General features: G+C 43.5%; 1 protein-coding gene across 1 annotated transcript in view; it reads left to right on the top strand.

The window, feature by feature from the left end:
• tns1b (tensin 1b) overlaps positions 1 to 26,408 on the top strand; it is a gene marked incomplete at its 5' end in the record, with an annotated part of 487,320 nt that overhangs the window by 111,335 nt on the left and 349,577 nt on the right. Inside the window, one exon of the mRNA XM_080752851.1 lies at positions 13,445 to 13,559. Within this exon, the coding sequence (XP_080608977.1) occupies positions 13,445 to 13,559 (115 nt within the window). The remainder of the gene's footprint in view (positions 1 to 13,444; positions 13,560 to 26,408) is intronic.

Below are 26,408 nucleotides of genomic sequence, written 5' to 3'. Positions count from 1 at the left end.
CAAACAGACTATTGTTCTTGTCAAGCTTTATTTCAGTGCAGTGGTTCTCAAACTTGGGGTTGGGACCCCAAGTGGGGTCCCCAAATTATTTTCTGTGGTCCCCAGATGATTAGCTCAATGTAAAAAAAAAAATGTCACTCAACGGTAAACAAACCTACAAAACCCCCAAAAAGGACATTAATTCAATGGACTTGATCACAGGTTTACAGGTGTAAATATAAGATCCCATACAAATAGCACCAGGTAAACATGGACATAAGGTGCGAAAAGTGTCAACGCATCACCAGTAGGTCCACTGCACATAGCAGCAGGTACAGTATGTACACAAGGATGGACATAATGACACGTAGAAATAGCGAGAATAGCCCAGTGGCAACACCATTGGCAGGGTCCACATAGGAAGGTAAAACTACGCAAACCTCACAAACTTTTAAATAGCAAACGGTTTCATCATGTGCATTGTAATGCATTGTAATAGAAATAATAATTGTTATCTTTCCCCGAACCGCAGACAACACCTGCATGGTGTATGTACAGTATTCGATATAATTGCATCCATAACAGATGACTGCACCTCACGTTTCTGTGGTCTTTATGGTCTGTTTGGGCAGTGGTGTAAGTACATGTATTTAAGCACATGTACTTAAGTACAATTTTGTGGTATTTGTGCTTTACTTGAGTATTTCCATTTCCCTATAGACCTTTACCTCCATACTCCATACTTACCATACTCTACCCTGATTGGTCGAGGACTGGCTGGCCACCTCTGAAAACAGAATCTAGCTATGCTCGTAACACGTGCCATGGTGGAAGTCCTTATATGGTCAGCACACATTCTAGTGAGGAGAATGAATGGAAAATGTACCAATTATATTTTTATTTGAATGAAATACAATCACTGAATATACCTTTAAGTACTTTAAGTACATTTTGATACCAATACTTTTGTACTTTTACTCAAGTAAATTTTGAATTCCGGACTTTTACTTAACTGAGTATTTCTACATTGCAGTATTGATACTTTTACTAAAGGAATTTGATTACTTTTCCCATCACTGTGTTTGGGTAATGTGGTTAAGATAAGCGGGTGCTTCACCAGGACAAGGGTGTTTCTCCAACACCTGCCTGTGGCTGGCTTATGTTGCTTGTTCATCGTTCCCATAAAAATAACCTTGTCATGATGCCAGGGGGGGCACAGACCACCACAACCCCACATACACACAGCGTTGGAAAGTGATTAAATACATTACTCAAGTACTGTACTGAAGTTGTACTTAATTTGAGTACTTATACAATTTCGATACTTGATTCTTCTACTCCACTATATAGTGTATTTCTACTCTGGCTTTCTACACAGCTACTTTGACTTGAGTAAACACAATATGAGTAGTGCCCACACCTCTCCCTTGCCAGCATGACGGGCTCAACACAGCCCGTGCATTGTTTCAACCTAACTAGATTAAGCTAATCACATTACGTACTGGAGAGGCCTATCCCAGAGATGGAATGAGGGTTTGCCTGTCCTCTCCTGTCCTCTCCTGTCCTATCTTGTCCTATCCTATCCTGTCCTACCCTGTCCTATCCTATCCTCTCCTGTCCTCTCCTGTCCTCTCCTGTCCTCTCCTGTCCTATCTTGTCCTATCTTGTCCTATCCTATCCTATCCTGTCCTACCCTGTCCTATCCTATCCTCTCCTGTCCTCTCCTGTCCTCTCCTGTCCTATCCTATCCTGTCCTCTCCTGTCCTCTCCTGTCCTCTCCTATCCTATCCTACCCTGTCCTATCCTGTCCTGTACTCGCCACTTGGCTCCGAGGAACAAACACTGTCCTTGCTGTCCTTTGTGGTCTTTGAACGGCAGATTGGCAGATTAGCGGCGCGCTACTGGGGTTGAGGTAGTCTCACGCAGTCAGACACAATCTCTGAATGCTGTATAGAGTCTGGAACTACACCTAACGAAATCCGAGTAACGGAAGCTGGCATTTCCGTTCACGAAAATATATTGTATAATTGCGACCGTTAGGTCGCAGTTACTTACACTCTTAAAATATCTTATACTACTCTTATACTGTCAGTCTGTCAGTCAGTCAGTCACGTCACTCGTCACACGTCACACTTTCCCCCAACTCATATCTCCGCAACCCCCACCCCTCATTTCTCACATGGCCCTCTTCTACGCCACCATGAGGCAGATTCTTGAAAGACACATTTTTGGACACTGCTCCTACAGATGTTGCCCTAAAATCACACAAACCGTTACACAGTATCTCTACACAGTCATGTCATCAAAATGAATCTGTCCCATCTAGCGCCACCACCTGGCCAATTTTTGAAAAACACATTTTTGGACACTGCTCCTACAGATTTTCCCCTAAAATCACGCAACGTACACAGTATCTCTACAGTCATGTCATCAAAGTGCATCTGTTCCATCTAGCGAAACCATCTGGACGATTTAAAAAAAAAGAAAATTGGACACTGCTCCTACAGATTTTGCCCTAAAATCACGCAAACCGGTACACGGTATATCTACAGTCATGTCATCAAAATGCATCTGTCCCATCTAGCGCCACCATCAGACCGATTCTTTCAAACACATTTTTGGACACCGCTTCTACAGATTTTGCCCTAAAATCACGCAACGCGGTACACAGTATGTCTAGAGTAATGTCATCAACAAGGATCTATACCATTTAGCACCACCATCAGGCCTATTTTTACATGCGACCTGACGGTCGCTTATCTCCAGATTAGGTAGTCTTACTGGTATCCATCTCTGATGAGCATCAAAATGCTTAGATTATTTGTATTTATTTTAGGATAAATGTGCGCAACTGTACAAACAAAACAGAAGTGGGGGAGGAGGCTTCACATCCGCTTAATCGCGTCTCATGCTGGATACTCATGATCAGAACCTCTGTTGGCCCAGACTGTATGACGGAAGCATTCGCAAATTGTGGGAGGCAACAGTCTGGCCACGCCAGGCTAGGGTTGAGGTGACATACAGTACAATACATTACATTGCAGTGTCATTGTCATTCTGTGCTGCCTGAATGGTCCCACGTCAAGACCCAATTTACAATGAACAATTTAGGCCAGGGGTCTTCAACAGGGGGTCCTCAGAGTTACTACAGGGGGTCCTCCAAATCTTTTTTCTCCTTTTTTATATTGACCTCTTGAACCCTAACGTCCATATTCTGAGAACTTCGGCCAAAAATAGCAGATCTACGAGCTCACAACGCCTCGCGCTGCGAGGCGTTGTGAGCTTGTAGATCTTGTAGATCGGCTATTTTCGGCAAAGAGCTTTGGTGTAGAGGGGAAAAAGAGCAGACAAAGTACGGAGTGAAAGGTCAAGTTTATTAAGTGTTGACGGTTCAAGTGGTTAAATATCTGAAAACACAAATTGACATGACATTGATGATTGTGCTGGCAAACGATGAAACTATATGGAATCCACAAAAAAGTGGGGGTCCCTGCTTCATCTGTCTCTCAACTAAGTGGTCCTTGGCCTGAAAAGGTTGAAGACCCCTGATTTAGGCATTTAGCAGACCCTCCTGCCCAGATCAAAGTGCACGATTGGAGTCGATAGCTTTAACCCCAACACATACAGTAAATAGATTAGGCCTATGTGCTACAAAGTAACTAGTATAACAGATCGATATCCAACCTATCATCTCTTTATGAATATAATACTATTTAACCCCCATTTTTAACCACACCAATTTAAAAACGGACAGCCCCTAATCGGACTCTGAGCTGAGTGTGACTGCACACCTGTTGTGCATGGATCAGACAGATCTAACCGAGGCGATGCACATATCAGTCATTCCCTCTCACACTCCAGAGAGCCTTTGCCATGACAGCATGTACATCTTCTCTGGTTTGTACCGTCTTGCCACTCTACACAGTAAACGTTTTTCTTATTTCCACTCAGGTGCCGGCTACACAGAGCTGGATATCTCTGAAGCTAGCCATTTCTTTGTGCGATTGGGGCTTGCAGCCACACAAAGCTGGATATTTCGGCCGCAAAACTGGATATTTTTGAAACCGGATATATAAGGGAAGACATTGAAACATATCCGATTCACTGGATCTGTGTAGGCATGGAACACGGATAACTCTGAAGACTTTACTGTGTGTGTGCATGTCCCCCTAGTGGAGGTCTGGGGATTATTTTAGACCTAGATATCTTTGTATCTGGATATCTGAAAATCTGGGATACTGTATATGAAATATCCAGATTCGTCTGGCCTAGGCCTCAAAGGTATATTAATGACATAGTTCATTGTTGAAAATGGGCGCTTCTCCCCCTTAAGACTCCCCAGAAGTAAAAAGGACGTCATAAGAGCGAAAAGCACTCCATATTGGCCGAACAAAAATGTGTGACGAGCGTTAATTTCCCGTGGATTACACACAAGTTATTTCTGTCCTAAAAGCAAACACCAAACTCCCCCGGATGTGTTGGTTTCCCCACCCTGTCCATACAGAAACACAGAGGACTGTACTGCTTGGAAGATTTCCAGGTCCATCATATCTGGGTAGAAGTTAATCTCACGTCTCAGAGAAGATTACAATATCTCAATCTGCATCATCGGCTGTTGTCTGTTGTCCATTCTCGTGTTTCTTATCTTCTTCCCCGGAGTCTCTTTGGGCTGCTGTTTCTCTCCCTTTGCCCGTGATGTGTCTGTGCTTGCTTTTACCACAAGTCTTGTATCTTGTTCATATTGTGTGGGCTTCTGATGTCCTGTACACATCGTACAGGACATCAGAAGCCCACAAAATATGAACAAGATAAAAGAACAGCCGAGCCGAGGTGGACTAACCGCAACAGCAGGCGATGTGGGTCGTGGCATTTTAGAAAGGAGACCAGGGGAAGAGACACCTATTATATTGTGCTGCATCATTCTAAACACTGCTAAATCAACCATCATCACCCACACCACACATAGCTAGCATCGGTGAACAAATAAGCACATACCTAACATCTACACTTCTACAGTATCTACATGACATGACATGACATGACATGACATGACATGACATGACATGATATGATATGAAATAACTAACGTAACATAACATATGTTCAAGTGACATTGAAGAAGAACATTTTGATGTGCATACTAGTAAGATGCCTCAGGCGACAAGCGACCTCGCCCTTAAGGGCGAGGTCGTGCCATGTCTTGGCCGTCTGCCATGTCTTGGCCGTCTTCTTTTTACACTGTCAGTGTTAATTGAACCCCCAGGACGTGGCTGTGGCAGAGGGTGAACAGTCGTGTGCATTATCATTCTCTGTACCTTGCACACCTGGCTCCAACTGAATGCTTCAGGTTTAAAGTTAGCTCGGTGCTAACAAGGTTAGCACTGTCTGAGAGCAGCCTAGAGCATGGGAAACAGACATGGGTCTTTGCTTTTCTCCTGTGCAGTCTGTCTGCAGCAATAAATCCACCTCTCTGTTTACCGGGAGTACCTCAGAGCTCAGACGGAGACAGAGAAGTTGGGAGGGACGGAGGGAGGGAGGGAGGAGGGAAGAGAGCTAAACAATGTAAGACTTAGGAGGGCTGAATGGACAGATGCCCCCGGAAAAGAAATGTCAAGGAGAAATAAGACAGAGGGAGAAAGGATGAAGTGAGAAAGACAAAAGCAAGACTTTAGGTTTGGACATGAAAAGAAGAGCTGGGGTGGTTACTTAGCAATATTGAAGACAGGTAATTATCAATATTTATAAAACTGATTTGTCAAATCACACCATCTGATTGTTAGGCTGTGGTATAATATCCATATAATACCATGGCTTTAAAAGCTGGCTTTGTACAGTTTTATGTACTCTGCGGCTAAACCTAAAAAAATGTAGGCGACCTAAATAAGTTGCCATTGTTCACACCCTTCATACCAGGCTAAAGGAAATGATTCAGTGTCTAGCCAGCCATGCAATGGATTCCTTTTCAGGGCACCTTATAATGTTCTCACATATCAATACATTGTACTGTGGAGAATAAATTAAAACATATCCCAGACATCCATCTGTATGAATATGTGACTGGTCCTCTCTAACTGATCATTCAGGACAGCCCCATGTCTATGACAGGGAATAGCTAGCAAATATATACAGGTATATATATAATGAGCTTTTGAGTGATTTTATTTTTAACATGCAATGTCTTAACCATAGGACAGAAAGTCTTTACAGTATTCATGTGTGAACATAATTGTGTGTTCTAAAAAAGAATCCATTGGATAATAATAATTAGTCCCCAATCCTTTAGGGTAGTTTTCTCACTGTACACTGTACAAACGTGTCCTCTGCATTTACCTATACTTACCTATGTCCTGTACACATCGTACTATTAAGAGTTAGGGATATTCAGCTATATTTCCGTTCTATTTTGAAAAACATTTTAACATACAGTACTTCAAATAGCCGATCTACATCGACATGTTGTGAGCTTGTAGATCAGCTATTTGAACTATTTAAAAATGTTTTTCAAAATACAAAAGAAAGAAAGAAAGAAAGAAGTTTAGGGATCAGGGGTAAGGTATGGGTCCTAAGTCTCCTGTTCAGAGACACTTCAACACATATACAGTAGTGGGCAGGCCGGGGACAAGCCAGGATCTTCAGAATCCCTCGTGGCGCCTCTACCCATTGAGCTATGGCCGCCCCCTTGTCACCAAGCTATTGAAAATAGTGTTTTCATGAACAGCCAAAGCTGGGAATTAATTGAGAGCGAAACCGGCCAGCCATATCAGACTTCCAGCTGTGTATCGACCATAATTACATGAATGGACGCTCAACTTAACACCAATGGGCACGGGTTTACAAACGGCGCCTCACTTGACTGCTGTTTTAGATAATGAAAGGAAGTCTAATGATGAAAATGTGCGATGGAATATTCTACGCTAGAAGAAACACACCCCCCCCCCCCCCCCCCCAGAACACCCAAATTCTCCCCTATATTTCTTCTACCCCTAAACTGTTCAACAAAAAAACATTTTAGGTGAGAAATAGGCCATGCCGTTTTTCGACATTGATTCATATAGGCCATGCAATTTCTCAATATTGTTTTATTACACGTTGATTAGGCCTATGGATAAAAGACAACGCACACAAATGAAAATTCAACAAAATAAACTTTGGATTGCAGCTGCCTTAATTGTGTCTGGACACTTTCGTGAAGAAATTATTTTTGTAATTAAATTGTTGTTTTAATTAGGATATGATTTTCATGTTTCCATATTTTGATAGCAGATACTGTTGCTTTGCATCGAGCCGAACAACGCCCCAGACAATATATTGTGCTGGTGTGAGTTATTGCTTAAATATATTATTAATTGTATTGCTTTAATTGAAACCAATATTTTATGACACTTGTTGCTGTGCAATGACGTTACTTGAGGCTGAGAGTAGGGGACGGTGCCGACGTTCTCAAATGTTCTCATTAATCAGTTATATTGTTTGCTGTTTTGCTTTACATAAGCATCAAATGACAAATGTCATGCCCTACAACTTCTCAAAATGCTGTCCCACTTCAGACAGCGTTGTTCTCATCACTAGCAGGGTGACAGAGCTCATTCACACTGAGCCAATCACAGTATGACCAGGACTGTAGAGGTCTTCTAGGTTCACTTGTTGTTTTGTGTTTTGTGGGTTGTGTGTGGCTTTAGTTTTCTACGACTGACAGTTTGACAGAGTTCTAGTTCTTTGTTTTGTCGTGTTTGTCTCTTGTCTCCTTCTTTTCTCTTTCTTGGGGGCGCACTACAAATAGTAGCCTATGACTGGAGAACTTATAAGAAAAATGATTGACATGCAGAACGTTTATCTTTAAAAAGTATTTATGCTTGCTGTTGCTTGTTATTGATTTCACAGAATTATCAGTAATTATTGCAGATCGATAGGTGGTCAGAGAGAGAGAGAGAGAGAGAGAGAGAGAGAGAGAGAGAGAGAGAGAGAGAGAGAGAGAGAGAGAGAGAGAGAGAGAGAGAGAGAGAGAGAGAGAGAGAGAGAGAGAGAGAGAGAGAGAGAGAGAGAGAGAGAGAGAGAGAGAGAGAGAGAGAGAACAGGAGAGGTAGAGGAATGTAACTCTTGTATGACCATCCTTCCCATGTTTGACTATGGTGATGTCATTTACAGGTTGAGGGTTGACATGCAAGGGAGCAATTCAGAGGCTCGGTTCATGTCTCTGCTATCCAGTTTGATATAAACGCTCCTTTTAAACTGGCCTTCCTACACACCCGCCATAACATGCAGTGGTTCACGTTGTGTTACAGTGGGTCACACTTGGCCTTATAGGTTGACCTAAGCTTGTTTACTATTTATTTTATATATATTTTCAGCTTGTTGCAGCTGTTTGTAATACTGTGTGTGTAGTGTACTTTCCATTTTCTCTGCATTGCCTGTTGTAAGTAGCCTAAATGGAACAGTTTTTCTAAATGTAATTAGATTATTTATTCTTTCGCCCCTACCACCTCTCCATTCTAGAGGCCTTGCCTTTTGCCAGTCCACCACTGCTTTGTTGTGTTTGTTAAAACACAGTAAAATACTAATAATACAATTCTACAAAGTAACTATCAACTAAAGTATTCAAATAATTGTAGTGGAGTAAAAGTGCAATATTTGTCTCTGAGATGTAGGGTACGGACATTTGCAAATGTATACTCTAGTAAAGTGAAACATTTAATAAAAAAAAGAGTACTGTATTGTATTTGAGTACAGTAGGCTACTTGAGTAAATGCACTTAGTAGGGCTGTCACGATATGACATTTTACATGACGATTAATTGTCACTCAAATAATTGTGATTAACAATTTAATTGTGTTTTTGTCGTTGACAATTACATTTCTGTTTGGCTTTTAGGCTTTGAAGTTGCACATGGCAAATATGACACATAACCTAAATATACAAAGAAACTATGGACATATTTGACAACTTTCTACTTAAAAAATAACATTGATAGTGGAAATAGCCGATCTACAAGCTCACAACGCGTCGCGACGCGTTGTGAGCTTATAGATCTGCTTTTTCCACAATTTTCTACTTTAAAAAAAATATATGAAACATTTTCAACATTACGATTATGACGATTATGAAAGATAATCGCGATTATGTAAAATAATTGCGATTAGACGATTATGTAATAATTGTGACAGCCCTAGCACTTAGTTACTTTACATCGCTGGCCTGTTTAAAGACAGAACAAAGAGAGATACAGAAGGCAGGAAGACAGAAGGAGAGGTAGAGAAAGAAAGAAAGCATGAGGATCAGAGAGAGAGTCCATGGGTGTGTGTCGCAGTGAGTCTGCTTTATCATTCAGGTCTGTGGTTGCATTCATTAAAGCTGTGCTTTGATTGACAGGGAGACTAGAAAGGGCCAATCACTAGTTAGAAGGTCACACTCAACAGCGCTCTGGGAACTCTCTCTGATTGGCCGGTGGGCCTTCTCCCCCGGGCATGGCCACACACACCCACTGGCCTTCCCAGTGCTCCATGAAATCTCCCACCTTAAGTCCCTCCAATATGCCAGCCACATGGCCACTTTGAACCCTGTCCAGCACGTACACGCACACGCACGCGCACGCACACGCACGCGCACACACACACACACACACACACACACACACACACACACACACACACACACACACACACACACACACACACACACACACACACACATACACCCAGGGACGTGCAGAGAATGTTAGAGAGGCAGGGGCTGAAATTTCTAAAAGGGCCTTTTGGTGAAAATATCGGAAATAGCAGACCTCCAAGCTCACAACGTGCCGCACTGCGACGCGTTGTGAGCCTGGAGGTCTGCTATTTTCGATGCTTGATTTCTACACAGAGAGAGGGCAATTCTTTCAACATGAGATGCTGCGTTCAAGTTCAGGAGAGTTTGGACAAGGCAATTCTCTTGAATGCTACCTTCAGGTATGGCATGGAAAGAGGGAATTTGCATTTCTTTCACCATAGTAAAAACTGCATTCCTGGTCTGGAGAGGGCACTTTTTTACAGATGGATAAAAGGGCAGGGGCTCAAGTCCCGTTTGATGTGTAGTACACACACACACACACACACACACACACACACACACACACACACACACACACACACACACACACACACACACACACGTGCACACACCTTGGCTTAATGGAGGCCGCCTGGCTAGAAGCCATTCCGACTGGTACTTCCTGCCTTGAAAAGACATCCAATAAAGCTGTCCCTTTCTTTTTTTTGGGTGGGGTGGGTGGGGGGTGGGGGGGGGTTCTTGTACAAAGCATATGCTCAGCAGATCTGTGCACGTAGGACCTTGGAGTGTATGTGCTTTTGGTCACACACACACACTCACACGTCACACACACACACACTCACGCACACGCATGCGCATGAATGCACACACAAATACAAACACATGCATTCAATGAACACTCACAGATAGAGAGAGGCGCGCGCGCACACACACGCACGCACGCACGCACGCACGCACGCACGCACGCACGCACGCACGCACGCACGCACGCACACACACACACACACACACACACACACACACACACACACACACACACACACACACACACACACACACACACACACACACACACACACACACACACACACACACACACACACAGAGAGAGAGAGCGATACAGAACTCTTTCCAGTGTGTTGTCCTTGGCAGTAGAGGCTGTCTCCTCTCCGCCCCATGGAGAGGAAAGGCGGTTGTTTGGAACAGGGGACCATTCTGACACCTGAAACATGTACAAATACTAGCCAGTCGTGGCTTATCATGAAACATGGGGTGCGAGATATGCCTGTTGCACGCTGTGTTCCTACGCGGTCACGTTACACAGCCCCGCTCGCCTCTCGTTGCGACCGCGTTTTCAACCCCCATACATCAACAAGGAAGTTGCAATAATAGAATTTTAAACCGCTTTTCATATCGGCTCTTGATAAAATAAATCAGTGTGTGGATATCTTGGTTTTGATAGAATTTAATTCCCTGCAAGTCTTTAATCGCTGGTAAGATTACGCTGCTGTGTGAAGATAATAATAGAATTTCTTGTAAGGGTGGGCCGGGCTACAGGGGTTGTTGAGGGGACAATTACCCCGGCGCAGCTGAAAGTCGAGGTAGAAATGGGACCCAGCTGAGCAAATATGTGGAGGAAGTCATGTCACAAGTCTCCACAGTGACACAGTGGGGGATGGCACAAACCATTATTGTGGACAAAATAATTGTGATTAACGGTATTATCACAATGATAAAAATGCGCTCAAAAACTCTTAAAGTGCCCCTTTGTTAACCATCTGCACCCCAGCATCCATATTCTGGGGGGAACATTAAACAAAATTAGCACAACGCGTTACACGACAAATGTAAATCTCTGCGATATGATTCTCGCGGTTAATTGAATATTGATCGATTGAATATTCTAGTACAGTACAGTCAAAACATTACACCAAAAAAGCCCTTGCAGTGTTGTTTCCATTGGGGTCCTTGGTATTCAATTCATCAACATGTAAAGTGGGTAGACGAAAAGGGAGGGTATAATATTATAAAACATGCATAAACCACTTTAGCCCTATTTTATACCGTGGCTATTTGAAAATAGCCGATCTACAAGCTCACAACGTGTCGCATCACTTCGCGCCTGTCTAGGGGAGAAGTGATACCTCGATAAACGATAATATCGCGAGGAGGATCCAACCTCCATGTGCTCTTCTCTGCGTTGCGTTCCCACTCTGTGGACGAGCAGGTCTGAGCTTCATTGAGGCTCCGTAGTGAAAGGGTGTCGCTTACCGAACAGGAACAACCGATCGTGTTCTTTTTGGCGTACTACAGAGTTTACATTTGGCTTGAGAAGGCAGACGGGAAGCATCCGTGTGCGTGCGTGTGTGTGTGTGTGTGTGCGTGCGCGTGTGCAAATTGAGATGGAATATGGGGAAGGACACGGCAGACAGATGGTGGGGAGGAAGGGGTGACTTTAAGGATAATGTCAGATAGCAATCACCTCATCACAGCCTTCCAGAACACACCTGCAGAGAGAGAGAGAGAGAGAGAGAGAGAGAGAGGGAGAGGGAGAGGGGGAGGGAGAGAGAATGGAGGGACTACTACATAATGTTGTTTTTCAAGCATTGTTCTTTTTCTGTCTGCCTAAGACGTTGTGGGTGAAACAGTCTCACTTCCTGGCTGTGTCTGGAAGGATTCCTTTCACATTGACATACTGTACCGTGGGCATCTTCAAGTTCATTTAAAGGTCGTTAGAGTGATAAGAAAATATCAATACGCTTCACTATCACAATATTATGTTTTCTGGTACTGTGTCGATTCTCATTTTTAATTGATACAGGAAAATGTGAATTGCTTTACTCAGTCAAAAGGTGTACTATTGTATGCAGTGGTGTAAAGTAACTAACTACTAAGTACACTTTTGAGTTATTTGTACTTGAATAATTCCAATTTCCAATACTTTTGCTTCTACTCCACTACATCTTGGATCCAAATATTGTACTTTTACTCCACTGCATTTATTTGAAAACTTTTGTTACTAGTTACTTTGCAGATCTAAATTATAATATTATAAAACATGAACCGATTTAGCCCTATTATATACCTTGGCTATTTGAAAATAGCCGATCGACAAGCTCAAAATGTGACGCTTTGTGAGCTTTTAGATCTGCTATTTTCAAACATTTTGTTCTTTTACTTTTGTTACTTTAAGTACATTTTAATGCCAAAACTTTCATACTTTTACTCAAGTACATTTTGAATTCTGAAATGTGAGTACTTTTTACACCACAGATTGTATGATGTTGGCTGTTACAAGGACTGATAAATATGAATTAATTTATACATAGTAGGCCTATTGTCTATTTACTCACATTTTTTGCAAAATGGTGACAGTGTGTTCTTTTATACTACTCCAGTTTTCCTCAAATCAGATTTTATTTATGTGAAATATCACCTTATCGTATCGCAATGTCACAAGCTATTGAATTGTAACTGCTTTATAGCAATACATGTCATATCACCAGATTCAGATTTCCTATATTATGGTAGTAGTAGTATGCCCTGAAAAATGTACCACTTTGATAAAATAAAAGCTGGTAAATGTTCACCTATCATGACATGCCTAAAACATGTCCAAAAAATGGACACAGGTTAACAAGCAAAATCCTTTAAACCCGCTTCTCTTTGAAACCTCCTTCTCTTACCTCTTCGTCAGCACGTATTGAAATGTTCTCATGTTTATCCATCTGTTGGAATGTTTTTGGGACTGTCCGGGTGGGTGGAAAAGGAAGAAACATTGAATTCTAGGGGTAAAAAAAAACACCCAAAACAAAAACACAGTTGAGCTAATGGAACTCAGCCACCTGGACTCATTGAAACGTGAGCTGTGCTGGTGACATTTTAACACAAACATTCTTTCTCTTTTGTCTTCTCCCTGCAGCCAGAGGAGTTGGAGGCCCTGCACTCCCATACCTTCCGGGTGAAGACCTTCAAGAAGGCCAAGCACTGTGGAGCCTGCAAGCAGACTGTCCTCCAGGAGGGTCTCGTCTGCCGAGGTCAGTAACCTTCACATCTCCCCGCCCCCCCCCCCCCCCCCCCCCCCCCCGCCAACCCACCCACCTCCACCGCCCTGTAGCCAAGGGGTCTTCAGCGTTTTCAGGCCAAGGAGCCTTAGCAGAGAGGGAGAGAGCTGAAGCAGGGACGAGGGGGTCCCTGCTTATTGTATAAATATATATTGTATAAATGTGTGATGGAGATTCTCATTGATTTCATTAGATTCGTAGACTTGTTTGTTTGACACTTAACCACTTGCAATCATACATCGCTGATACTTAGTAAACTTGACCTTTTACTCTATACTTCATGGTCTGCTCTTTTTTACCTCTACACCAAACCAATTTGCCACAAATAGCCGATCTACAAGCTCTCAACACCTCGCAGCGCGAGGCGTTGAGAGCTTGTAGATCGGCTAAGGAAGCATGAGGTCAGTCCGTTGCAAGTGGCCGTGTGCGGGTATAACCTTTTAAAGATTCATCTGCTTAGACTGGTTACTTTTCAAATATAACCTGTGAAAGACTTGCCTCAAAATGTGACAGGTCAGACTATAATCCATGGGAGTGAAAGCAGATCATTTGAAGAAAGTGTTCTGCTGCAGATGTAGGCCAAAGAAAGTGTACCAATGAAGACTTTAGTTTACTCTCCTGTGGTACAATGACAAACACATGCTGTTGCGTCACCATCGACTTGTTTACCGTCCACATTTTCTCATGCCAGTTTGTTTGGGGGAAACAGAGGTGGTTGCATTGAGCAACGCCTGTTCTAAACCTGTGGTTCCCAAACAGCAGGGGCGTCACACCAAATTCTGGGCCCTGGGTACAAGGATTCACTGCGGGCCCCCCATGAATGTTAACTATTGAAAAATAGCAGATATACAAGCTCACAGCGCGGCACCGAGTGCCGCGCTGCAAGCTTGTAGATATGCTATTTTTGAAAAATTGTGAAAAAGTGTGCAAGAAACACATGTTTCCATGTCAGTGATGCTCAAACTTTTTCATGTGAAGGACTCCCAAAATGATATGAATTTGGCCACGGACCCCCATCTCAAAATATTTAGTTCCAGGGACCCCCCCGGAAGCAAAATTTGAGTTACAAATGTCCGCTTAAAAAATACATATTCAAAGATTTGCACACATTTTCACGACTTTTCAAAAATAGCAGATCTACAAGCTCGCAGCGCGGCACTCGGTGCCGCACTGTGAGCTTGTATATCTGCTATTTTTCAATAGCTAAAGTTACTAGGGCCCCTCCACCTTGGGCCCTGGTAACTCAGTCCCACTTTCCTACCCCTTGTGACGCCCCTGCCAAACAGACCTCCAAACTGAATTTGGCCACAGATTTTGAAGGGGGGGACCCCCCCAGGGACCCCCAGAAGAGAAGAATCTGAATATCTATGTGAGCTTGATCACACACACACACACACACACACACACACACACACACACACACACACACACACACACACACACACACACACACACACACACACGCAGGGAGGTGCAGAGAATGTTAGAGAGGCAGGGGCTGAAATATGTAAAAGGGCCACATTTTGGTGGAAATATCGAAAATATATCGAAACTAGCAAAATAGCTCACAACGCGCCGCAGCGTGGTACGTTGTGGGCTTTGAGGTCGGCTATTTTCGGTGCCTGATACTAGGGCTGGGTTCGGTAACCGCCGTATCGCGGTATACCGCGGCCTACCGCGGTGTCAGGGTCCTTACCGCGGTCAAAAGAAGACAAAAAATAGGCTATTTTTATTGAGAACGAGCTAGTTTTAAAACGGGGGAGAAGCGAGGACCGCATGCGCTTCATGCCGCTCTGCTCTGGGCCGCGCACCACATGTTTGGAACAATTGGAAGCTTGGCCCGTCACAGTGTGAGAGTCGGAGAGTGAGACACAGTGGACACTGTAGCAGTGCAGTAGCCTCGTAGCCTCAGCAGCGTTAAACTTTCTCCATAATCCACACGACACAACTCACACAAGTATGTTTATACATACCTCGTGGCCGTTTCTTTTTTATTCATACGGGCGGAGCGCGAGGACTAAAACCGAAAATGAAACCAGCGCTAGACGTGAGTACTTTTACAGTAGCGCGTGTGCCCGTCGTTGTTCGACTACAACCTTTTCTGTCAAGTCTGGTAACTAAAACCTGTTTACTATGTTTATATCACCACTCAATCAATGCGATTTGAGACGTGAGTTTGCATAATCACAGACCGTACACAATCACTATACCCGTCTCATCTGGTTTGTTCACAAACAGCGTGCAGTGTCTGAAGCCCCAGTAGCCTACCAGTGGCGTCAGTTCAGAAAAAGCTAAGGTATGGCAACATGACGGTTGCCATACCTTAGCAACAGGCACGATGAAAAGTACATTTTATTATTTCCCCCTTGTAGCCTAGGTATGGCAGGTGCCATAGCTTGCCATACCCAATTGACGCCTCTGTAGCCTACGTTACTATAGTAACCCAACACTGCAAAGATCTACAAGCTCAGAACGCGTTGCGAACGCGACGCGTTGTGAGCTTGTAGATCTGCTACTTTCAAAAGCCAGACCCACTGTGCTGTACGGGGAACTCGAGCAGTCGGGCTTATAGGACCGTGGAGCGATGAATTTGGGGCAGATGATAGGAATATTTTGTCTTATCGCCGAACCTTAATTAATAGATACGGGGGTGCGGTAATTACCGCAATACCGGCGGTAAATGGGAGGACGGTAACCGCGATAACAAAATGTTGATACCGAGCCACCCCTACCTGATACCACACTGAACAATACTGGACATGTGGCGTACAGTATGTATTTCTACACAGAGAGGGCAATTCTTTCAACATAAGATGCTGCATTCAAGTTCAGGAGAGTTTGGACAAGGCAATTCTCTTGAATGCTGCCTTCAGGTATGGCATGGAAAGGGTGGATATTTGCATTTCTTTCACTGTAGTGAAAACTGCATTCATGGTCTGGAGAGGGCACTTTTTACAGATGGATAAAAGGGCAGGGGCTCAAGCCCCCTTTCTATGTGTGCACATGCCTGCATACACACAAACACACACACACACACACACACACACACATACACACACACACACACACACACACACACACACACACACACACACACACACACACACACACACACACACACACACACACACACAGCCTAGATCAGCTATGTTTCAATAGCCTAATAGGGTTAAAGTTGTTAAACTGATTGTGATGCTATATTAACTCATCTTGCCGTGGACCCCCTGGAGCCCCTTCCAGGGACCCCTGTGGAGTCCCCCGGACCCCACTTTGAGAGCCGCTGCTCCAGAAACCTGCGGAAAGATGAAGGCATTGTCTTGCGTTGCGTCACTCAGTGCTCTAAAAGAAAGGGTCATCTGAGGTGACCCGGGGTCATCTTTGTGTCACGGTTTCGTCAATCAAGTGGCGGGCGAGGTTAAACGCAGCCGAGGAGAGGCTAAGGGTTAACAGGTTTGCAATTTCCGCTGTGATATCAGCTGGAGGGCCATTGTGTTTGATTAACTGGCTGTGGCTAGATTGAGATTGAGAGCAACGTTGTTTTTTGTGAATTTTGAATCTTTCTTAACTGTTCTGCTGCCCTTGACGACGCTCACCGTCATTGAAAGGGTTAATACCATGGCGCCGTTGACGGCGAGGACTGTCAATCTTACTGTATATACAGTAAAGATATTATTACTTACTGTACGTCGCTCCGGTCCCGCCCGCATCGGTAATGTCCGCGATTTGTTTACAACGCACGTCGGGCGTGCACGCGAAGTTAACGTCCTCCATAGTAAATCCATTGAGAGGCCCATAAAGAGACTTCATTTTCTCCAAAAGGGACATTCTTATACAAAGGATGGTCACTCTCCATACTGTACACAAAAGCTGGGCGCAGACATGTTTCTCTTCTGGGCTCACACTGTCATGTGACTAGATGACGTAATCGTTGCCGTCAAGTGATAATCCAAAAAAACAAAAACAACCCCCTTCCGGCCCTTCAAAATAATAGCGGCGGCCTATGGAGGAAACGGCGTGGCACCGAGCAAACCTTCAGATTAAGAGGCAGTAGTTGTGTTAAAGAGATAGTTCACCCAAAGAAATTACTTTTTGCTGTCGATTTCTCACCCCGTGGAGACTTGAAATCATGGATATTTATTTTAGTTTTTGTCACATTTCTAAGCAAATAATTTGATGACCAGCAGTGGTTCCTTATGAAGACACAAAAGAGCCTCCTTTGTTCTCTATGGAGACCCAAAGAGTCTGCTTTGTTCCCTATGAGACACAAAGAGCCTCCTCAAATTATTGCCATAGGAATGCGACAAAAACTACAAAAGATCCATGAATTCATGGGGTGAGTAGTTGATAGAAAATATCCTTTAAATTGTAATCAGATTTGCAAAGTATAAATGGTGAATAATAAAGCTCATGTAACTTCTGGAGTTTTAGTGAAGATCAGCCATTCTCAATTATATTTTTTTAGTACCTGCACTTTGATATGCATAAGCCACCGAGCCAGCAGGTCTGACCATCACAACATGAGCTAGTAGAGAACTGACAGCGAGAGCGTCCAGTATAAGTGAATGTTTTGCTTGGGATGGAACATTAGCCCTGGCTGCTTCCTCAACCTGGCACACTCTGTCGGGTGGAAACCTATGTAAACTGTTGCTTTTCAGGAAGTGGAAAGAACAAGGATCCGCGTTAAGTTGCTAGCCCTTTTTAATAGTATTTATTGGTCCGATATGTATACAACCCCCAGACAAGTCTTAACCACGTTCACCTTCACTTGAAAAAATACAAATAAAACATAAATTGCAAAAATAGCCGATCTACAACTCACAGTGTTGCGATGCGTTGTGAGCTTGTAGATTGGCTATTTTTTGCAATTTCAGTGTGACACTGTACAGTAAGTTGTCTGATGAAGTAGAGCAGTGTTTTTTAACCTTTTTCATATTATCTATTGGGCATTTGAGCCACAGACCACCATTTGATGACATCTGAGCAGTGGTTGAAAACCTCTGAAGTAGAGCATTCGATTTATAGAAAAACATAACAAGTTGTGGGATATAAATGGATATACAAGGTTTCTGCCCGACAGCAGCAGTATAGCACCCACTGGCACAGCTCTGAAAAACCCACAGGGACATCCTCCACCTGCCAGGGGTCTCTGGCAGTGTCAGAGGATGAGCTGAGATTTGTTATGGGGCGTTTTGTGTTTATGTATTTGGAAAGTGGCCATTTTGTGATGTATTTTATTTTTAACACAATTGTATTGTGTCTGCAGCCTGTTAGGCCGGCTTTACACTGCCACTGGAATCTAGCCTGAATCAGATCTGAGTCACATCAAAAGTGGAATCCGATTTTTTTTTAAATAGTCTAAATCTAGACAGGTCACATGCAGGTCAGATGAAATCCGATTTTGAAAAACCACATCCAGAGGTGGTTTCAAATCCGATCCGGATCTGAGGACATCTGACTCAGTCTGAAAGCAGCAACCACATCCACCACATTGAGTTATATGCAGGTCACATGCAAGTCACATCAAACTGGCCAAGCGTCACTTGCTGCGCAACCCGAGCAACCAAAGCAGATGTAGATGCAGGGCAGCTTTGGGCTGACGCTGTTAAAATCAGTCAGAACGCACAGATCAGATCTGTGTCACTTGCAAATGCAGTGTGAAAACTCGGGCCAAAAGATCAGATTTGAGAACCAAATCAGATTTGGTCTGGATTTGACTGCAGTCTAAATCCGGCCTTAGAGGACACTACAGAATCCGCTCATCAGGTTACACAACAAAACACCTGTGGATACCACTCTCACAAGAAGTGATTCATGGGATAAATAAACCCACATGGCAAGGACACATTTAACTGTCATTCTAATTGAATTTGATCTTAGTTCAAACTCTCCTCCACTGTATCGTAAGCAACCAGGCGTGGCCATGTGGCAGAGGTGCGTGCGCCATGTGGGCATTCGTGCGTGCAAAGCCTGTGCGCGCGCATGTCTGGTTAAAGCAGATATCGTTGTTGTCGGGCAGAAACCTCTTATCTCCATATTTTAACCATCTAACCAAAAAGTGTTGCGTTTACGAGCTTGCAGATCTGCGAATCAGCTTTGGACATCAGGTTTCCACCCGCCAGAGAGGATCTTATCCGTCTGCCCCAGCAGGTGTGATCAGCGCAGAGTGTCTCTTTCTCTGTATACCGTCGCTGTCAGGCAGAAAGCGTTTTCGTCTTTTTTAAATCTAGGCCTAGAATTATTGAATGCTTTAACCAGTGAAAAATAGCAGATATACAAGCTCACAGCGCGGCACCGAGTGCCGCGCTGCGAGCTTGTAGATCTGCTATTTTTGAAAAAGTCGTGTAAATTTGTGCAAATCTTTGAATATATATGTATTTTCAAAGCGAACGAGTGTAACTCAAATTTTGCTTCTGGGTGGTCCCTGGAACAAAATATTTTGAGATGGGGTCCGTGGCCAAATACATATAATTTTGGGAGTGAAAAGGTTTGAGAACCACTGACATAGTAGTCTCTCAAGAACAGACTAACTGAGCTCCAGTTAAGTGAAAAGGACCATTTCTTTGACGATGGCTGGCCAGATTGCTGACATAGAAACATTTTCACGATTTAAAAAAAATAGCAGATCTACAAGCTCGCAGCGCGGCACTCGGTGCCGCGCTGTGAGCTTGTATATCTGCTATTTTTCAATAGTTAAAGCATAAAATAATGATACACAATAATGTGTACCCGTTCTGAATGGGTTAACGTTTTCGTTTGTAAATGAATGCTCTACTTCGCCGTACAAGAGTGTCAGGAAAAAGTAGCTAAACTTGACGATCTACTGTACAAGCTCACAATGCGGCGCGTTGAGCATTTGAGATCAGCTCATTCGGCTGTCTTCGGCTAAGAGATCTGGAGTAGATTAGATTAGTTATCTTTGTTATCCAAAGGGCAAATCGTTTTGCTCGGATCAATGCATACTACATACTATCAAGACAAGACAATGCAATACACAAAACACCCAGCAATATACTTCAATCAATTCTATAAGGTACACTAATTCCTCTCCACACTGTGTTTGTGTAAGATTGTGTGCGTGCGTGCGTGCGTGCGTGCGTGCGTGCGCGCGTGCATGTGTGTGTGTGTGTGTGTGTGCGTGTGTGTACTATATGTCCCTTATCCATGGACACTATTAGCACACAGAGTCCAGCTCATCTAGGCTGGTGGGGGAAAAAAGAGTGAAAAAAGTATCAGGATTCCATTCAACTAGTATATCGTCTCTGTCCTGACCTCATATGTCTGAAACTGTTACTTTACAGGATTGAAATTTAAAAAAGTGGCAGGTCGACGAGTTTAGAACGCGTCCCTTTGTGCCGCTTTTTCAGTTTGCCGATCTCTACTTTTGCTATTTTTCTGTGACGCCGTAGTATGATCAAGTGGGGCAGAGGTCGGCAACCTTTTTGACATGAAGTGCCAAGTTTTCATTTTCTTGACGTATGACTTCACATCAAAATAACTGATTTTGATTGTCCATAGGTTATACGTAACAACCTTTATTTGTTCTTCTTTAGAAATATTTTCTTTCACATCAGGATGTAATGATCATTAGACTCTATAATGATGACCTCACCCATCTCCCAGACTCCCTCCCCAGTCAGAGTTATAGGAGTTTGAATGAATGAGAATGTAGGATGTAATTTCCATATACTGGAGATGTAAGGAGACTTAATTTAACAGAGTATTCTTGTTATATATTTAACTTTAAAAGAAAATACCTCTCTCTCTCACACTGATGCCAGTGTGCCAGTGATCACCCTCCCTTGTGCCCTGAAGTAGGGCACCGAGTGCCACGATGTGAGCTTGTAGATCTGCTATTTTTTTTTAAAATCGTGAACATTTTGTGCAAGTTTTTGAATATTTCAAATCCTTCTAAGGTTTTTTGAAAAAAACAATGTTTCTATGTCAGTGGTGCTCAAACGTTTTCATGTAAAGGACCCCCAAAATGATATGTATTTGGCCACAGAACCCCATCTCAAAATATTTAGTTCCAGGGACCCCCCAGAAGCAAAATTTGAGTTACAAATGTTCGCTTAAAAATACATATATTCAAAGATTTGCAAACATTTTCACGACTTTTCAAAAATAGCAGATATACAAGATCCCAGCGCGGCACTCGGTGCCGCACTGTGAGCTTATATATCTGCTATTTTTCAATAGCTAAAGTATAAAATAATTAAGGCCCCTCCACCTTGGGCCCTAGTAACTCAGTCCAACTTTCCCCCCCCTTGTGACACCCCTGAGTGGCTCACTCAGCGGGGCTCTGTGCAGCAGCAGTGTTTACAAACACTCTCCATCTCACATGGTTTGATAATGTGCACCAGGAACACAGCTTCCTCTTTCCTCAGCGGTTGCCAGGACACGCAGCGTTCGCCGCCGTGACAATAGCGCGCCGCTGACGCAGGGAGGACCGGTGTTTTCCAGGAAAGGACCTCAGCCTCGGGATATTTTTGGAGGCCTGGCCTTTTGTGACGTATATATATCGTCAAATGTGTATGTTTTTTCGTAAAGTAAAGCCCTGCTTCATCGTACAAGACTGTCCCACAAAACTAGTGAAAATAGCAGATCTGCAAGCACACAACGCCTCGCGATGCGAGGCGGTGTGTGCTTGTAGATCGGCTATTTTCACTATTTTAAATCGTTCTTAAAATAATTTGAAAAAGGGAGGTTTTGGACAGCATACAAGGTTTCCACCTGACAACGACTATACAGTATGTAACACCAGCATGAATGAGCAGGGTCTCTAGACCCTTTTCCACTGCAGTGGAACCAGAACTTTCAGGAACCTGAACCTATTTTTTTGGTTCTGGTTTTGTTTCCATTGCGTATGGGCTGGTTCCAGACAAGGTTCCTGGAACCTTTTTTAGGTCCTGCTCCTGAGGTAGAACTAAACTTTAGTTCTGGGAACCTATGGGACGGGCCAGCAGCGCTGCTGGTCTTTTTTTGGGACCTTCCCGGGTTAGTTCTCGTTGTATGGAAACGTAAGTAGAACTTGGTCCCGGAACTTCACAGGTTCTTGAAAGTTCTTGGTTCTGTAAAGTTCTGGTTATAGTTCTGGTTTGGCCCTATAGTGGAAATGGGGCTACTGACTGCATGTCAGTAGGAGCACCGATAAAATATACCAGAGTATACCAGACCTTACGATATTGCTAAACATCTAAAGTATTGCTACCAGTGGTGTAAAAAAGTACTCATGTTTTGTTCTTGTATCAATATTACAATGTAGAAATAATTAGTACTTTCAAAATGTACTTGAGTAAAAGTGCAAAAGTATTGGCATCAAAATGTACTTAAAGTGCCAAAAGTAAACATACTCATTATGCAGAATGTCCCGTTTAAAGTTTTCAAATGTTCACCAATCTTTTGAAATGCGTTTTTTTTTAAATATTTTTTCTGAAATCTTTTCACAATGCGTCGCATCACAACGCATTGTGAGCTAGCCTCGCGTAGCCAGGCTTACTCATCTGCGAAGAGAAAAGCCTGGTGACAATAAAAGGCAGAAAGCGTTCAACTTCCGCCGCGTGAGCTTCCCCGGAAGTGAGCTTCCCCGGAATTACCCTAACGTAACTTCCGTTAAAAGCAGCACTTCCGCTAGAAAAATCTTGGAACCAACCGGAAGGCATATTGTCTACAGGGTGGTTGTGAGCTTGTAGATCGGCTATTTTCTAATGGCCGAAGGGCTGAAGTTGATAATGCATGTTTTGTAATATTAATAATAATATTCCTGTAGGCTCCTAGATGGAGCATAGGGCCGCAATCACACCCCGCCATCGGACTCTGTTTTGGGCAGTTTTCTTCAGTTGGGCCCACGATATTTCGGTTGCTTTTGCCTCATAATAATTATGAGGCAAAAGCAACTATTATTATGATTATAATAATCATAATAATCTCTTAATTTCCTGTAATGACAGTTATTCATTTTAATAATGCTTCTATGACATTCCTATGGCATTCCAGGGGCACACAGTTGCTCTGCTTGGCCCATACTTACCTGTATAACCAGGGGCGTCGCACCAAATTCTGGGCCCTACAAGGATTCACTGCGGGCCCCCCATGAATGTACTTCATAGGGGAGGGGGTTTAACCCATTTAGACTAGGAACGCATTATTACGCATTATTGTGTGCTTTAATTATTGAAAAATAGCAGATATACAAGCTCACGGTGTGGCACCAAGTGTGAGCACCAAAAGCATTGTTCTGTGACGTTGGCAAAGGTCATAGCATGAGAGTTGTAAAGAACAGGCAGACCATGAACACACTGGACTTCACAGTCTGCATACACGGATACGCCACAATAGCAGGTGTGTGTGTGTGTGCGTGCATACGTGCGTGCATGTGTTTGTGCGTGTGTGTGTGTGTACATGCGTGCGCGTGTATGTGAAGGTTATCATAGTTCTGTTCCTGACTAGTGAGCTCATATGGCTGGAATGCCACAAATGAGAGTTATTACACACACACACACACACACACACACACACACACACACACACACACACACACACACACACACAATAGGCTGCTGCATTAGTACTTCAATGTCACACATTGATTTTTAGAGAGACTTATTAGCTTGTACAAACATTGAGTGTTGGATGAAAATAGCCTGTGTTGAGTACTTACCTAACAGCTTGAGGTAATACTGTAAGCCCGCCATGCTCAACATGTGGGCCGAGGCCCACTTGTGGGTCATGAGGATATTGCAAGTTGGCTCCCGAAATAACTGGATAAAAAAACAACACTACAATTGTATTGATTGCGACCGAAGGTCGCAGTTTACTATGAGAAACGTCACAGCTTGTTTGTGTAGACGTTTACACATTACGGTCTATGGGTTTGCCGCTCTGACATCACGCTCTGGCTTCACTGTGATATCACACTAACAGAATCCCTTTTATGCCCATATATGGAGTTCCCTGATGTCTCAATATTAATGATGCCCTGTTAGAGAGATCCTTGTGATGGCAGGGGGAACAAATACCTTATATGCCCATATATGGAGATATGGAGATCCCTGTAATGCCAGGGGAACTAATCCCTGTTATGCCCATGCAGTATGGAGATCCCTGATGTCCACATCACTGTGGCGCGGGGCGAGGTCGCTTGTCGCCCTGAGGCGTCTTAATAGTAATATAACATTAAAGGCACTATTTAACCTTTTTAATGAATAAAATGTAATTTTTTTCAATCTGTATGGTATAGTATGTTATTACAATACAATAACTTCTCACCTAGACAGAGGATCTGACACATTTTGACATGATGGTCAAGATGTTAGGCCGGAGTCAATGGCTGTCTGTCTGTCTGTCTGACTGTCTGTACAGGAAGTGATGTCACATGACATACTTTTTATGCCCATATATGAGTCATTCTGTACCACATCTCCATGTTTAGGCAAACTCCACACAGAAAGGCCCTATCGCCAACCCCACCTAGGGGGCGATAGGGCCTTTCTGTGTGGAGTTTGCATGTTCTCCCCGTGTCTCCTAGGGTTGATACCCTCACAAAAACATGAACAAACTCCCCCCAGAATGACAACAACTAGAATCGTCAGAGAAACGCTGTGGTTGGCCAGATGGTCAAGAATTGGCGCGACCTCGCCCTTTGGGGCGAGGTCGCATGTCACCCTGAGGTTGCATGTCACCCTCAGGTGTCTTACTAGTAGTAATTTTCCCACCACCACTGGCTGCTGTGAGCAGTGCTTGCCTTATGGAGTGAGAATCCCTTTGCCAGCCGCTCATCGACGTTGTCTCTGGGTTCAAGGCTGAGGTCATGCTCTGTTCATTTGATACAGAACACATGTCGGCATCGCAGTGCAGCCGCTGACTCACACAGAGTGAGGGGGAAGCATAGATGTTTGCGTCATTGTAAGGGTGCGAGCACACAAATCTCTGCACATTAGGATGTGCGCAAATACACAAGTAAGGACAAAAACTAAATCACTCACTCGCACAAATCACTCACTTAACTCTTCTATGTGCAATTCTTATCACACGTGCATTCTCAAAAGCTCACACAGGCGCGCGCAAATCGGCGCAACTATTGCTATAAAGGTAAAGGTCCATACTTTGACCGAAACCGAACTTTTCAGTCAAAAGGTCCGGTCCGACTACAAAATGACGTCACTCGGGACTTCTGAAAAGCATTAGACTGAATTAGAGTTCGGAAATGTGCACGTCGGAAAGTCCAACTCACCCAACATTTGGGAGATACTATGGACAGGCCTTTACACACCAGCTCTTTAGTAAACTGAAAATACATGTTCAGGTGGATTGACAGCGTCAGCTAATCAGAAGGTAGTAACCATTTATCAACTTGTTTTATAGTGTTCCACTTTCAATGTTTTGCTGCTCATTTCTTTGTGTCATCACTTCCAATTTTATTTCTCTTCGTATCCTGTACTCTGTGTGAGTTATGCCTCCTGATCGGATAGCATGCATTATTTGTGTAAAGAGCTGGAGAGACAGAGAGACCCGTGTTACTGAACAAACACTCTATATCAATGATTACGATCAGAATATAGCGAGTGGGGGTCGCAGCCTTTTTGAGATGAAGTGCCATGTTTTCATTTTCTTAATAGTCAGCACAGCAGGCATGTGCACACAATGACATCAAAGGGGGCTTGAGCCCCTGCCCCTTTATCCATCTGTAAAAAGACCATGAATGCAGTCTTTACTATGGTTAAAGAAATGCCATACCAAGCAGCATTCTAGTGAATTGCCTTTTCCAAAATCTCATGAACTTGAATGCAGCATCTTATCTTGAAATAATTGCCCTCTCTGTGTAGA

Source organism: Nannobrachium achirus (genome assembly GCF_963921795.1).
Source record: "Nannobrachium achirus genome assembly, chromosome: 22".
Lineage (NCBI taxonomy): Eukaryota > Metazoa > Chordata > Actinopteri > Myctophiformes > Myctophidae > Nannobrachium > Nannobrachium achirus.
This window is presented reverse-complemented; position numbering and strand designations above follow the sequence as displayed.